At 41.3% G+C, this 16,421-nt stretch overlaps 1 protein-coding gene across 1 annotated transcript in view; it reads right to left on the bottom strand.

Annotated features, from left to right (window-relative positions):
• The window catches only part of pou6f2 (POU class 6 homeobox 2), a gene marked incomplete at its 3' end in the record, with an annotated part of 85,213 nt that overhangs the window by 56,894 nt on the left and 11,898 nt on the right, over positions 1 to 16,421 (bottom strand). The window contains exons 3-4 of the mRNA XM_083902045.1: positions 5,011 to 5,108; positions 402 to 621 (exon numbers count right to left, since the gene is read on the bottom strand). Coding sequence (XP_083758171.1) covers positions 402 to 621; positions 5,011 to 5,108 — 318 coding nt within the window. The remainder of the gene's footprint in view (positions 1 to 401; positions 622 to 5,010; positions 5,109 to 16,421) is intronic.

Below are 16,421 nucleotides of genomic sequence, written 5' to 3'. Positions count from 1 at the left end.
TAATTGATGTTTTTCGTTGTTGTTTAGTTATTTCTTGATGACTCCAAGTTCAAATATTCTTTCAAATAAATCTGTTCAAATCAAATCAAATAAAACATCTCTCATGTCATCCTTCCCTTCCAATTGTGTTGTAGATCTAGCCTTCAGTTAGCATCAAAACTCATTATGTTCCGTTTGTCTATTGTGGGCGACTGTAAAAACATGGTGATCCAAAATGGCGGCCTCCTGATGTAAATATATAAAGGGTAATTCCGGGGGAATTAAAAACTATTCATACAATGACATGATTGTACATGTATAAAAATAATTAGGTATAACTACTTCATTGTCAATTTCACCAAACCAAACACCTTTAAAAAATAATTATGCTGAAAGTCTGGTTTGGTCGCCGTCTGTCTTACCTTGCAGGTTCTGGAGGGGGAGCGTCATGATGCCCCCCGCAGCAGCAGCAGCCACCAGGCTCTGGAGGTTGGCCGTGGGCAGGGAGAGGACCAGGCCCTGCTGCCCGCCAAGGTGTCCGCCTGCGTTGAAGGGGATGAGGATGGGCTGGTTCATGCCTGGCGCTGCCCCAGACATCACGCCGCCTACAGCGTTGGCCAGCTGCTGCGCCACCAGCAGAGACTGCAGGGGACACAAAATATGGGATCATCCTAAAACATGCAGGACAGTGGCTCCCCAGGACCAGGAGTGAGAAACACTGGTGTAAAGCAATAACTAATGCTGCTTTTAATTACAGCTCACTTATGTCCACATAAATGAGACTCCTCTGTAGTCTACAGATGATAAATAAAGAAGAAGAATTGCCTCGTCCGACATGTTGGTGCTGCAACAAGTAAACCGCAGAATGAGGACATCATGTCGACGCCCACCACTTTACACGCCGAGATTCTTAAACCGAGTAAAAACCGATAAAGCGAATGTCGCCAGCTTGAATGCGTGACTAATCAGTGCACTTTGATGAAACGCGGTCGCTCTGCAGCAGAATCCTGCACGTTGCTGTGTCACAGTATCAAAAAAAAGACGCCGCCGTTGGAACTGAGATCAAATCCAATCTGTGTGAAAGGAGCTCAGAACTTTTTCCTTCACGGAGACGCCGAGTGATTTATGTTTCATCCCGCTCAACATTTCCCGCAAAAATGAACCTGAAATACACACAGTGCCATTATAAAAGTGGCAGTATTTTACTCTTCTGATGAGGGATGTAACACATCGCTCTCATCTCTTCATGTACCCATTCATTCATATTAGTTAGAGTGGAATCGGTGCAGTCATACCCAAAGAGGGAAAAAGATATGTTATCACAAGGATCGCTCTGAGATATTTTACACAGTGGAAGACGAATTCAAATGCATTTTCCGAGGGAGTGGGCTTGCAAATAGACCTACATGTGTTTTCATTGAAAGCTTTTGGACAGAAATGGGAAGGTTTGTGCCACAGCTAAAATCTCCATGAATACACTGAGAATGTCATCTTAAATGTTATTTATTCACATAAAACCCTTTTAAAACTCGATTTTTCACAAACAGGTACGGCGACATCACTCTTTGGTAACACTGTAGATTAGGGAACACATTACACCATTAAACTAGGTGCATACTAGCCCTTTATTAGTAATTATTAAGCACGTATTAACAACTTATTCTATACAACCTTATTCTACCTCTATTACGACGTGATTTATTTCCTACATAAGGTGTTAATACGTGCTTAATATTGACTAATAAAGGGCTTGTATGCTACTTATACGCATTTTAGTAAGCACCTTGTTAATGGTGAATATATGTTCCCTAATCTAAAAGTGTTACCCACTCTTTAAATATCAAATTGAATTGTTTGGAATAAAACTACATTGTCAGTGTGTGTGTGCTCACTGTTGACTCCCCCACTGCGACTTAAGTTCACAAGCCTTTAACTCCAATTGTCAGCTATCTGCTTCTGTTTTGCATGGCGGTGTCTGCTGTTTGCACAGCGGGCTGACTGCTGCGAAAGAGACCACCGTACGGCTGAGCCCGGTGCTCCTAGGTGACAGGCGTGTCACTGTGATAACCCAGCGCCGTGCAGCAACGCCCGCATCCACTCCGACACACACACGTGATCGCAGTTTAAAAGGTACAGGTCAAATGGGTTTAAAGCCACACAAAGGCACGAAGAGACCTCAGGGGAAGATATCAGCGCTGAAAGACAAATGAAGACCTGGAGTCACCGTTTTTTGGATGAGCTAGTTATGAAAGTGAATTCCTTTTGTGTTCTATTGTCTTTTGTATCTCCAATCACCAAAGAGGTTCTTAATCTCAAAGGAACTTTTTCCTGGTTCAATAAAAATGTAAAAAAAACAATGAATACCTGTTTGTTATGAAGTTAAAAGAAGAAAAACAGCACAGAGGAGGAGTTACGCACACTAGGATTCGTCACTCTCAACATTTGCTTTGATATACAACGACGGGCGTATATAACCAACGACAACATGACACTTCTGAGAGCATTCAAAATGACATTTGCCATTAGCTTTAAAAAAAAAAATGAATTAATAATAATACAGCGGCTCAAAGAATCCTCAAAGGACAATAACAGAGGCGACGCCTTTGTTAGCTACAAGTGACATATGTTTAATCCCGCGTTTTACACTAAATTTAATCTCGAATTGAAACGGCGTCTAATCAAAGACACCCTTTGAACGTTTCATCTCTGATGCAAACAAAATGAGATTGCGAGAGTTGACAGCAAAGACTGTCTCACATGGAAGGGAATAACATTAAAAGACAATTCCACAATAATCAGATAAAGCCCTGATTTATTTATCATTACAGGCAGCTTTGGAGAAGCACGCAGCTGTTCGGCACACAGGCAGCTGCCAAGAGAAACCACGGTGGAGATTTTCTTTTTAAAGCATGCGAGAGGGAAAGGGAGCGCTTGGTCTTTAGGCTGTTTGTCGTGCCAGTTTTAGAAGTGATTATAATCTCCATCTGAGGAAGAAACACTGTATGTGCGCATATCAAAATCAGAGATTACAATGCGTTTAGCGTGAAGATAATTAAGTCTCTTTCCAGCAGCCACACAACAAGCTTTCGCCACAAGGATCCCCCAGCATCACTCATCCAGATTCACAAGCAGTTCCACTTCTGCCTTTTTTTCGCCTGATGCTCTCACTCCTTCTCACCGTAGGTGCTGTTGGAAAGCTGCTGTACGCTGCTTGGCAGGCCTGACAGCTGAGCGTTGAAAAGTGGTCTCCTAGGGGCCACACGGACACACAGATCTGGGTGTGTGTTGGGCTCTGGATAGGAAACAGCCCCATTCAGGGCTGGATGTGGTACCCAACCTCTCTGCCCATCAGGGGAGAATAGGATATTCTATCTGCTTGGCAGCTCTGGCACTGAGAAATTGCCCATAATCACCAAGATAGCAGACTTTTGTCATCCTAACTGCAAGTGGGAAACAGAAGGAAGGTGGATTCATGTTGGGTAAACTACCATTGGATAATGGTTGTTCGAACAATATCCGGCTCTGGAGCGAGAATCTATCAAAACATATTGATCCTGGAACAAGAGAATTGGGTATGGCATGCGGAGCGCCTTTGTTTCTGAAAAGTGTTAGCTTCACAGAGACTGTACTGACAGCATTAATATATTAGATGGTGACTGTTGAGAGCCGCCTGCTGAGGCTCAGACTCTTAACTGTTGCCTGCTCCAGATGCTTTTGTGTTTTATTTCCTATCTATTACCAAAACAGTGACTTTGACCGGTGAGGGTGCGTGTAATCAGAGAAGTGCTTTTAATTAAGCTCATCCTTTATCTCCACTTGCAGCAGATTGTCTCCTTCACCAGGGGATTCCTCACGCTGAACACTTTCACAACAAAAGTGAAGAGCTTTTCCTCCATCTCATGTTTCCTCTTTGGTTTTATCTTGATGAGGATTGACTGTCATTGAGCAACTCTATGTTCAGGCAGAATAGCCTTATTAAAGAGGACGGGGGGGAAACCTGACATTGTGTGTGTTTGTGTGTGCTGAGAGCTGACATTGAGCAGCACTAATGAGATAGACGTTCATTTAACATCGGCGAGCCACCAGGCCAATAAATCCAATCAGATAGGACAATGGCTGATTGAGCCATTAACAGAGCTGCAGGCTCGGGCTCTTTGCTCCCCTGCTTGTTATGACAAGGCGTGTATTGTCGGCTGATTAGTGCCACAGCTTAATTACATTTGAAGATGATGTGCGGTGACAAAAAACATTGTAATCTCACATTTTTGGCTGAAAATTATCCCCGGTTGTAGCATTCAGCTAATGTTTATGTCAATGTGATTAAATGCACTAAACTCATTTGATAGAAAATAAATTAAATCAATAGGCTGAGTGACCAAAAGATAATTCATTAATTGAGGACTAAATAGAAGAAAGAAGAAGAAAGATAACTAATTGGATAATCAATTAAATAGTTTTTATTATTATTACTATAATACGAATGTGAATATTTTCTGCCAGTGGATTTGAATCAAAAGCAAAATCTAGTTTGAATAAACTTAACTGATTCAAATTAAGTTTTATATCATAGTTTTGGTAGCTGTACTTCTACTAAATGTCTTATTTTGTCTACAAATAGGACCACAATACCAGACAGCATAGCTTGTTTTAATTATTAAAATGATTATTATGAAAATAGTTGATGATTAAATTTAGCAATCAATTAAGAATCGATTATTTGCTGCAGCCCTTTTTAGTGCTAATGCGTGTAAATCAGGTCCATTTTCCGTCTCACAAATGTGTTTCCTTCAAAGTTGTGTGTCTCTCGGTTGGCAATCACCCCACCAAGTCAGTTAATGCGCATTAACATTCCAGACTAATGCAAAAGTATTAGTCGCAGCAGCAGTGAGCGTATGTTTCCCAATCCTTTTTGTCCTTAGCAATAAAAATGAAAGCACAAATCCTGCAATTTATGAAATCGTACATGATTTGATTTTGCATGCATGGCGTTCTTAGTTTTGGTTTCAGGTTATTTTGGGTTCTCTCACTCACCTGTGGACCCATTGGATATCCTGGATGAGGTTGTCCCAGGTGACTCTGCTCTGAAGGACTGCTGCTGGCGTCAGACTGGACCGAACCGTCCCGAGCTCCTGAGAGCGTAACAGAGATTCATGTAGAGAAAGGAAAAGAAAAACAACAGAATAAAAGGTTAAGACCACAGTGAGTGTTAATAAATAAACACACAACGCAGACAACGCTGTGGTATTTCAATAATGTGCTGTGCGCAGTTGAGGGATGGCAATTGGGAACGGAGGGGAATTTGTGTTTAAGTGTTTTATCAATAACCACTGTAGAACTGGACAAATTACCAACCAGTGGAGAGGCTCATTGATGGGAGATGATGCATGCAGACCGGCCCCTGATGGCTTAAATTACTGCTCCACCACAAACACTGGGGCCATATTATTCAGCCATTTACATCAGTGAGTATCACTCATCTAAAGCCACCCCGTACCCCCCTCTGTTCTGAGCCTGCAGCTACGAGACACAATTAGACCTGTTTGCTGCGAGGGCAGAGTGGAGAGAAGCAGACAGGGACATGATAATAAGCTTGCTGATGGCTGCGGGGAAAATAAAAGCACACCAATGGTTGGGTATCACACCAATCCCTATCTTACTGAATCGGCCCTGCAGTGTTTTAAGTGTGGACTGCTCTAAATGGTCCAAATGGCTGCTTTGACCCTGACCCTTTGACCCCCCGATGATATCAAGAACACACGACGCCTCGCTGTTGACACGGAGTCATGTGCAGTCTGTGTAAATGTGAGGTAATCTTTCAGAAAGACGCTTTGGATGTCTGTCACTTAAATCATCGCTCAGAAGGAACCCTTTTATATTAAAAACCTGGGAGTATTTGTTTAAAAGAACAGAACACAGCGAGAGTTTGAAGCGTAGAGCACTTGTATCTAACAAAAGCAAATATGTGTGGAAACTTGAACCCAGACAACAGTCTTTTATAACGCGAAGGTTCTTTACAACCGAGTTGGAACACACAAAGAAAAAAGTTGCATTTGTGTCCATGACTTCAAATAACTGAGATGAAACCATGTTGTAGTGGTTAAATCGGAAGAATTGAGTACACTGGTGAAAATGAAGTCAAAGGGACCCAGACCCAGCTGTATGAATGGACTATTATCACTTCTCAGCAGAGCGTGTGAACTTATTGAAATGCGCGTGTAGACCCCTGGTGGAGACAGGTTGGATGTCGTCCTTCGTTGTTGTTGCATGGCAATGTCACAGTACTTCGTCATGCTACGACGTCACGTTACGACGTCACACAACGATGTCACGCAACGATGTCCCGCTACGATGTCCCGCTACGATGTCCCGCTACGATGTAAAACTACAACGTCACGATTCGTTGTTGTTGCACGTCACAGTACTTCGTCACGATATGATGTCATGATACGACGTCACGCTACGACGTCACGCAACGACGTCACGCACCAATGTCACTCAGCGATGTCCCGCTGCAATGTGAAACTACGTCACACTACGATGTCAAACTACAACATCAAACTACGACATCACGCTATAACGTCAAACTATGACGTTGCGCTATGACGTCACGATACTCCGTCCATTTACGACGTCACACTATGATGTCTAACTACGACATCAATCTACAATGTCACACTATGATGTCTAACTATGACATCAATCTACGACGTCATACTACGACGTCAATCTACGTCACGCTACTCCGTCAAACTACAACGTCGCACTACGACATCTAACTATGACATCAAACTACGACGTCACACTACGATATCGCGCTACAACATCGCGCTATGGCGGCACGATACGACGTCAAACTACGACATTACGTTACGTATCCCAGGGCTTTACCGTTCCAAATCGTACGATACCATACCAAACAGAACTGGACCATGATGGAAACATTAGTGTTGCACAGGCACCAGAATTTTGACTAAATCTCCTCAGAAGCACAACTGATGTTACCATGTGTTCAGTATGTTTTTAAAACTACATGCTCTAAGTTTAAAATCTCACATTGTATATAAACTTGAAGTGATTGTACTGCCGAGTGTTTTCAGAGTCATAAATCAAAACAAACCACAGATTCTTTCTTTTACATTACAGAGAATCTAAAGTATAAAAGTGCATTACGGAACGCCTGTAAATGCACAACATTTGGCGACTAAAGCTTTTGTTCTAGTCCGTCAAGAAATTGTTAGTAAATTCCTCCTTTATTACTGAAGTTAGAGATTTAAAAGCTTAGTCTGCGTACAGAGAGGAGTGACTTAAAGTCCCATTAGTCATAGCTGTTGCATCAATTTACAGGCAAAATACTGTAAAATTGGCTTGTTTACCTTTCAAACATCAGTGCGATCATTTTACATAAAAGGTCATGTGTCATCTGTAATTTAATAAGCGCAAAGCCTGCTTTTTATGTACGATACAAAAGCTGAATAAAACATCTTCATAAATGTGCTCATAAAGCGGCTTTTACCTTGAATGAAGTGGAGATAAAGTAAAGCCATGTTTAAAGGTTAGACAGCCTTTTTAACTTTACAATATGGGTAATTATTTTTTAAATACGAAACATTTCTACCATGAATAATAAAAAAAAAAAAAACATTTTCTTTTCATCATGTCTAAGTTTTTGTTAAACATACATGGATTGGTCTTCTCGTTTTCTAAACACTAAAAGAGCACTATTGCATCGCCTCGCTCGCGGGACCTCATTGCCTGTCAAGTATATTTATGTGTTACATTTTTTAACTCTCCTCCGCCAACTAAAATCATTTCATCTTTACATAAAATCCAAATAATTGGTGAATGGCATGACCTAACAAATGAACCTCAAGCAAGTTGATGGTTGATGTGAAAGCCCAAGGGGAAGCCTGCGTTTTCTCGTAGCTGGTTTCCTACCTCTGCTTGGCCGGCCACGGCCTCGCGCCTATCAACCTCGCAATGCAATGAATATTTTGACAGGCCAGTCTCTTTTCACCAATTATTTCACCCATTATGGATCACAGTGGTGCACGGCCCCACCCCTGTGCACTCTCCATTTATGGAATTAAGATCGGTCTGAATGTACAGGGAAGGACCGTGTGAGTGTCTTAAAGTTGATAAAGAAGCTCCAGATAAAGTACAAAACTATGAGAATTTGTTGCAACTGGAGGGTGCATGTTATACGATTAAAACATAATAATTCAATGACAAAATTATTTGTGTTCACTGTCAATATAACAAAGGTTAAATTAGCATAATTGCTATGAATGTTTTGCATAAGATTTACAAAATGATAGATTTTAAGACTTCAGTCTGATCTGAATGATCCAATTTAATTTGGATTTGGCGGAAAACCTGCTGATTATGTGATTTCATCTTTTGTTTATATTTTATATTGTCCTCTGTATGCTGTAGGTTTGAATAGTTGGAATGCTGGTTAAATAAAGTTGTTTTTGTTTTTTTAAAAGAGGCATTTAACAGGTTTTTCAACACCCCTTCACAAGTGAAAAGCAATCTTTAACTGAAGCCTCTTTCACGCCAAAATTAGCGAGAATAAAGTAAAAAAAAAAAAAAAAAGTCATTAACACCATTCCCATTGCCAGTGATTGTTCTGCCCTGTGCTGTTTGTTTTCACCTCTGTGTCACCTGTGCGAGAAACTGTGACGTCTTGTGCTGGAAACCTTCAATGATCAGCTGCTATCTTGCACATTTTTACCTCAGTCTTTCTTTTATTGGCATAAATGCTGTCTGAAGTTTAAAAAAGTAAGGATTAAGATGGGATGATACCACTTTTTCGCACAAAGTCAAGTATCTACCGATACCTATATTAGTCCAATACGGTCGTTTTAGACCATTTATGAACGTATGAAGCTGTTAACATGATTCTCCAACTGTGTAACAAAGTTGCCAAAAAAGAGGAAATAAACAACTCAAACTGACTTATTTTTGTAGTCTGTGCATACACTTAGAAATAAGGGTTCCAAAAGGGTTCTTCTACAATGGATGAGGTTCTACCTGGAACCATTTGCTTCTGAAAAACCCTTTCCCGAAGAAAGGGTTTTTCAAGGGTTCTTGGCAATGCTAATGGTTCCAGTAAGGACCATTTTAATCCAGAGAACCCTTTAAAACCCCTTTCCTGGATAAAGGGTTTTAAAAGGGTTCTTGGTAAAAAGGTGGAACCTTTAGAAAAGGTTCAACCTGCAACCAAAAAGGGTTCTCCTATGAGGACAAGCCGAAGAACCTTATATGGTTCTACTTAGCACTTATATTTCTAAGCGTGTAGTGAAGCATGTGATATATAGGATATATCTCAGACTTTTAATCCTGAAATTAAAGGTTTTTTGGGGGGCCAGTGCCAGTTTATTGCAATCATTATTGAATGATTTCTTTTAATTACTATTACTGATTTGAAACCCCTTTATTGTGCAAAAGCTTCTGTCCAGATTGCCCAGAACCTATTATGAGGTTGCAAATTCTTGTACTGGATTTCATAAAGGCGGTATTGTCTCTTCTCACTGAGGTCGTTATTGAATTAACTTCTTTGCTCCCGACTTGAAACAAGCCGCTTGATTTTCATTTAGAGCAATTTAAAACTTTCCGACCGACTTTCGTGACAGCGATTTTTCCCAGTTATCGTTACAACAAAGCCAATTAGCTCAATTAAGGCTACGAGCTACAAAGAAAGAATGAGACTTTATGAAATTGTCAATAAGATTCCAACCATGCGGCTCATGACTGTATTTAAGATATTGGTTGTGAATAATGTATTCTATCTGATAAACAGAGTGGGAGACTTAGTGAAAAAAACGATTTCTTGATGCGTTTCATTGCGGCGTTTCACAATAACTAAGAAAGCTTCATCCCCTTGCAAATATCTGTAACGTTAACGCGTTTATCTCGAGGGAAAAAATCAATAATAAATAAATACGCATGCACATCCTCCCCCAGAGGACTTGTGTAATTTCTTTAACAAAATTAAATGGCTGACAGGAGAAATACCCAGGGAGTCAATCTCCAATTCTTTTTTATTACTTGAATCTTTTGTACATGTTTTGCTTTGCCTTTCTTCAAAGAAATCTACCTATCTAATGTGAGTGATGCTTAAGCCAATACCCAGATGAAGATTAGCACTGTACACAATAATACAAAAAGCATATACTGTACAAGAAGAACCTCGATCGGACCTTTACCTAAAAGAAACTCCTTTGATGCTGTGATTATACGCAGGTTAGACGATGAATAAAGTGGAATGAATGGACGTATTGATGCGAGGAGAGATGAAAGCGCCGGCCAAATGGATGAAAGACCAGGCGACGCACATTCAACATCGCTTTACATTTATCAAGGACATTGGTGCTTTAACCTTCTTTTCTGAATTTCTGAGCAGTTGAGTTGCCGTTGTAACGGCGTCCATGTCCTTAAATCACATTCTTTAACCGCTATTTAACGTTAAAGTATGTTCACGTTCAGTGCGACTTAAAAGGAAGAGGATGAATTAAATTGCGCGGAAAAAAAGAGTCTTAATTCCAAACGTATGCCGACAGCGACGTGAAAAGAGACCGAGAGTGAAATATAATATTTGTCACAGGACACAGGGTGCAATTTGATGTGATTTATGTCATGGAAATATTGCCAATGTCCGCCACCAGATAAATTCTCTTTCATTGATCACCAAAGTGGCCACTGGAGAGCGACTTTCAATGCCACACAAGGCACCGGGGCCTCTCTGTGCTTTGTATGCATGTGTTTAGGGGGGGGTGGCAGTGGTGCTGTCGGGCTGCAAAGAGCTATATTTATTTGACTTCATTCGGCCTGTCTTAATGCACGGTGCCCCAAGGACTCCGCCACAAAACAATTAGCCTGGATTTCATAAAGCAATCAGCATGCCACCTTGTCTAATGCAACCGCTTCTTACATTGACAGTCTGAATAAAATGGGTGTTATTGAAAGCTTTGTGTTCATGTTAGCTTTCGCCTCAATGCATTTATGAATCAATTTTTGCCCATAAAAGAAGCTTTAACACTTAAGCTATTTTAGTGGAAATGCATTATGTAAGTTGTCAAATGTGCGAGATAGAGGCCTGTAACGATTCAGGCAATTCAGAATGAACAGCCAACCTCTATTTTTATAATAGTCCTTTTGAAAACGTCTGGCTGAGTGCATGTGTTTTGCTATTGAGATGCTGTCAATCATTGTGCCACTGAAATCTAATCCATTTCAAAAGATTGGAAATTATGAGTATAATAAACCATAAATTCTTATGCCAAGTGGAGTTCTGCTTGTGGTAATTACAGAGCAAACACGCCGCTAAAGGGATAATGCGATTTATGTTATTAAATGTAGTGATGTGTGAGTAAAAGTAGGTGCTGAACAATTTGGGCAAATATCTAATTGTGATTTTTATGAAGGCAATTGTAATTGTGATGTTATTAGATTATTGACCGAGAACTATTTTGATAATCAATTCATCAGTTTGTTTTTGCTTTAAAGTTATAAAATAAGCTGTAATGTGAATATATGACAATGAGTCATTTTGTCCATAAAATGTCAAAAAACGTTGATCAGATAGGGTTAGGGTTAGTGAAGTATGAGCTTTAAACTCAACTGTCACAGATGTTTTGACCACTGATATGGTTGAAACCACATGTCAAATTGCTGCAGAGAGAGAACAGAGACAAAGAAATGCCGTGCGACAGATATTCTCACTTTCCACCCACAGAAGAGTGGACTGGAATTAAGTCCAAAGGAGCATAGAGGAAAGTGGCCTCGCGTAATTTCAGCATAGGGTTTTGTAGTGATTTACTTAACTCCTTGTAGAATGCAAGCAAGCCCAAATCACCAGTGATTTAGCTCAGTGTTTCATTACTCCCACCAAAGCCCTCAACAATAACACGGGGCATAATCTGCTGCCAATAACTCCAGGTGCTCTTAGTCAGATGGCTCCCTCTGGACCCACGGGGAAGTAATACTGTGTTTAGAGTCTGGGGTGGAGAAGCACGCTTCGAATAGGTCAATAGTGTTTGTGGGGATAGAAAATCACCAGAGACTGACTTTTGAGTGGCCGCCTGTAACACTATTAGCTACATTACGGCTACTGCTGCTGCTGCTGCTGCTGCTGCTGCTGCTCAGAGCGCTGTCATTTCCTTAATTAAGAGCCCAGCGCTGGGTCAAGAGGGAGAAGAGGCCATATCTCTGGACCTCCAACACTGAAGCCTGATTCATCCCTGCTCTAGGGTGTAGACCTTAGAGGGAGAGGAGGGAGGGGGGGAAAAAGATCTCTGTCATTCATTATTCTGGCACAAAGTGGAATTATGGAGTTAAGGAATTACATAGGAGGTGGTGCTGTGGAGTGTGCTGAACAGAAAGGATTTTACACCTCAGCAGTTCTTTCTCCGACTATTTCTGAGGTGACTGTTAAGCCACATGGATGGGTGGGGGTTTGAGCGAGGGAGAGGACAGAGGAAGGACAGACAGCTAAGGAAATGGATGAGATGGAGTAATAATAGAAGGTTTACGACATCAAATAGTACACCGCAGAAGGTGTTTGATGAATGGATGGGGAATCTGCATGTAAACAATGCTTAAAGCTATAAGGGCTCGGCGCTCTGACACTCACACACCCCACTCGTGGCCACAGGTCTTCACCAAAAGCCTCTCTGGTATGAGAGTGCTCTGCTGCAGCTCTTACCTGCTTCTCCCTTGGTGGAGTGGAGATGGGAGCGGTGGAAGCACAAGAGGGACCAGGGGGAGGTAAATTGGTGAGAAGAGGCAATGCTCATTTTAAAGGTCAAGAAGGAGAGATGGTGTGATGGAGAGAGGACGCTGGAGAAGGGAAGAGGAATGGAAGAGGAGGAGGAGGAGGAAAGAGAAGAGGGCTTTTGTGTTGCATCCTCACAGGAGACTTGGGACACTTTGCACATGCACACACGTCTGTTACGGAGCAATGTCAACCTGATTAGCTCGGGGTAGAAAGAGGTAAATAACAATCCAAAATTATTCTTCATCCCTTTACAGCCATCAGTGAAGTGACGAAGACTACCTTTAGAGCACCATAAGCCTTTTAGGAGAAGCTTTGCTTCACTATTCCTCCTCCTCCTCCTCCAATATGACTTTAATGACATTTGCTGTAAATAGGATTCAGCTGCCTGCACTCGGCAACCCTGTCCTGAAAAACGGCCTTTCTCTCACTCTTCAGGCCTCTCTACCTTGTCTCTAACTTAAAGTGCCATATATAGATCTATATATGTATTTAAGTTCATTGTCAAGACAAAATGATGATGTTAAAAATGAGGTAGTTTCAGTGTTAAATCATCTTAATATATTTAGAAATAGGAGTTGTCTCCTTCTGAGAGATGTTAAAGGATATTATCCCCTTATTTTTAACATGTTAAGTATGAAACGATCAATCAATACTCAAATAAATATAATAATTAAGTAATGTAAAAGCATAAAAAAATTCAAATTTTATTTCTACTTTATTTAAAAAAGTTTTAATATGTTTTTTTTGTTTTTTTTTATTCTGCCATGTTATTGCATGTACAACATCTTCCATCAACTTCTTCCAAAAAACGGCAACATTTATAAATCCTGCATCTGGTCAACTGCAGGACATTAGCCAGTGGGGTGTGAGGGAGTGTGTGTGTGTGTGTGTGTGGGGGGCCAGACACCCACATGTCATGCCTGACACATCAGCCCGGGCCCCCTCCAGGCTATCAGGCACTAATGCTGTCTATGTCCCACTTTCTACCCCTAGCCCCTCGAATCGCTAACCCCCCACCCCTCCCCATCCTCCTCCTCCCCCGCTCCTTCTGTCATAGACGTATAATAACAATGGATCACGGCGGCGCTGCAGTGTGGGCTCAATCAGTACAGGAGAACATCAGGTGATACAGGCTGCACGGGACTTTATCTCACCTCCACTGAACCTGAGCTAAACACACGTTACCTGGGAAAGATTTCATCTGGAAAAGGTCCTGTATCAAGCCTCTTTCACACAGGGTATATGTGTGGTTTTTGAAGCCAAGTGAACCTATGAGAATAAGACCATTCCCTTTGTCAGCAGTTGATCTCTTGTCCTTTTTTTTTGTTTTTACACTCCTGCATCATCTGTGTGTGAATCAGAGGTGGGGGATTGTTGTTTTAAATATATGCAAATTGACATTATCGAGTATTTAAATCACTTTGCAAAAAGTGTTTTTCTACAGTGTAGTTCGGTTCAAGTCTTTGAATTTTTACTTGAATGCTGAAGTTTAAAGAACTGAAACATTGTGTCCACTGATATAACCTGTAAGCACTTAGACAATTAAATTAGAATTTTTATTGTTATCGTCAAAATTATTATTTTATTTTTTTGACCCATAATCGCTCCCCACCACTCGTGTGAATTATGATGTCATGAATGTGCCGGAAACAAGCCTACGAGTCAAAGGAAAACAACAACAAAGGCTACACCATGGAGCTCAATAAAATTGCTACAGGTTCAATCGATTGATGGAATAAAAACTATTGAGTTCTGTCCCAAGTTGTAAAAAGTGAATTTTCCACATTGGTAGGAAAATGAATGCATGTCGTAGCGTTGCTCCAGAAATGATGCAGTACTGGCACTTCTTAATTTTACTATTTTCAGTACCAGCATTTTTATTTACATACCTGCACATATTTCTCAGAGAGCATTATGTGACAGTTACAGTTACACATTCTCATGAAATTCTAGAGTGTGTTTATTTTTATTGTTAAACAAGAGTGATATCTACAGGAAAATGTGTTAAAATATTTTCACTAATATTTAGTTATGCCACACATGTGTCCTGAGGAAAAAAAAAAGAGCATTGCAGGGTCATTTGACCTGGGAGTGAATGCCGACTAAAAGCATTTCCACTGGTCAAAAACCCATTTTTAAGCAGTGGAAATGGGGTATTAAGTTTCCGCACGCCTGTGTTGCCAGGTTATTTACAGTACTGTGCGGGTACAGGTGGAAACAAGCAAATAATCATGTAGCTAAAAGACACCCCCGCCCCACCCCACCTCATCCAACCCCCCTCCTCTCCGAGCACATTATTCTGGTGGAACAGACAAATAGTGGAAGGAGGGACGTGAAGACACAGTATTGCTTTGAAGCCCATAACTCTGTTCAGGAGAAAAGAAGCATCACAGTGTTGTTCCACATCCTCAGATATAAAGGGAAAAAACATAATAACTTCTCGATAGCCTGGATCTCCACTGCCCTACACTAGCACCCCCCCCCCATCCCCGCCCCCCCGCCGCCTCTCTCTTTCCACCCGCCCACACCGCAGCCTCATCCACCAGACACCCACTTCTCCTGCCTCAATCTTTGGTTTCAAAGGAAGCGAATCAGCCAGAAGGACAGAAGGTTATGCATTAGTACTGGTCATTGCTCAAAGAGCGAGTGTTATAAATAATAAAGGCTTGTGAAGGACACAAGGGCTGTGGGATGCATCTCTGGTTCACGCCACACAAGTCAAAGACAAGAATGTAATTTCTATTCCCGAAAATGTGACCCTAGAAGCTTCAATTACATCTCAACAACACCAACCGTGTCCGTGCCAGGAGATGTGATGCCTCTTTGTTAGCTCTACATGAAAGGCTTATTGATATTGTTATGGAGTGCATTCTACACGGCGCGTACGTATTTTCCTGAAAATGATTTCCAAACTTAAAGAACGTGGGTAACTAAAGCAAACTGCATAGTGAAATTCAATTTTCCTCCACTGTTGTTTATGTATAAGACATGGAATACGCTTTTAAGGTAAAGCAAAATATATTCTTTTTAACTTTAAGTATAAAAACAAGCGGGAGAATGACATTGTCACTCAAAGTCAAAGCTTCCTGACGACCGTAGCTGCTGTGACGGTAAGTCTGCCTACTGCTCGTCCTCTCTCTCCTCGCGTCCTTCGCATCACGTCACGTAATTGTGTTGCTGTGGCCCGGGCCAGGGAGCGGGCACATAAGCAAATGTATTACACCTGCTTCGTAGGCACGCATAAAGCCGGTTTTGAAGTTTCAGGAGACAGCAGAAATCCCCATAATGAGATCCACCTCCTGCGGACAAACCCGTTCCCCCCTCATAGTCTCCTTTATCCACTCTTATTTACTCAGAGAGGCCAATTCAGCTCTGGGTTTGCACCACTTTATTACTTAACCTCACCACACAACATTATGAGGCTCTTTGCATCAGCAAGCAGCCTGTCCCACCATGTATCCTGCTCACTAAGCTGATTACACAAAAATAATAAGAACTTATGCCTCCAGCAATGAGCGTGCGCGAGTGTGACGCGTGTGTTCCCCATTGTGTGTCTATGTGTGAGCGTGCATATGCAGTGGAAAGTAGTGCAAAGGACACGAAAAATGGGTGATTTTTTTCCCCCTCCCCTCCAATACAAGTATGCACGAGCTAAGTTAAGTAT

Source organism: Microchirus variegatus (genome assembly GCF_963457635.1).
Source record: "Microchirus variegatus genome assembly, chromosome: 15".
NCBI lineage: Eukaryota > Metazoa > Chordata > Actinopteri > Pleuronectiformes > Soleidae > Microchirus > Microchirus variegatus.
This window is presented reverse-complemented; position numbering and strand designations above follow the sequence as displayed.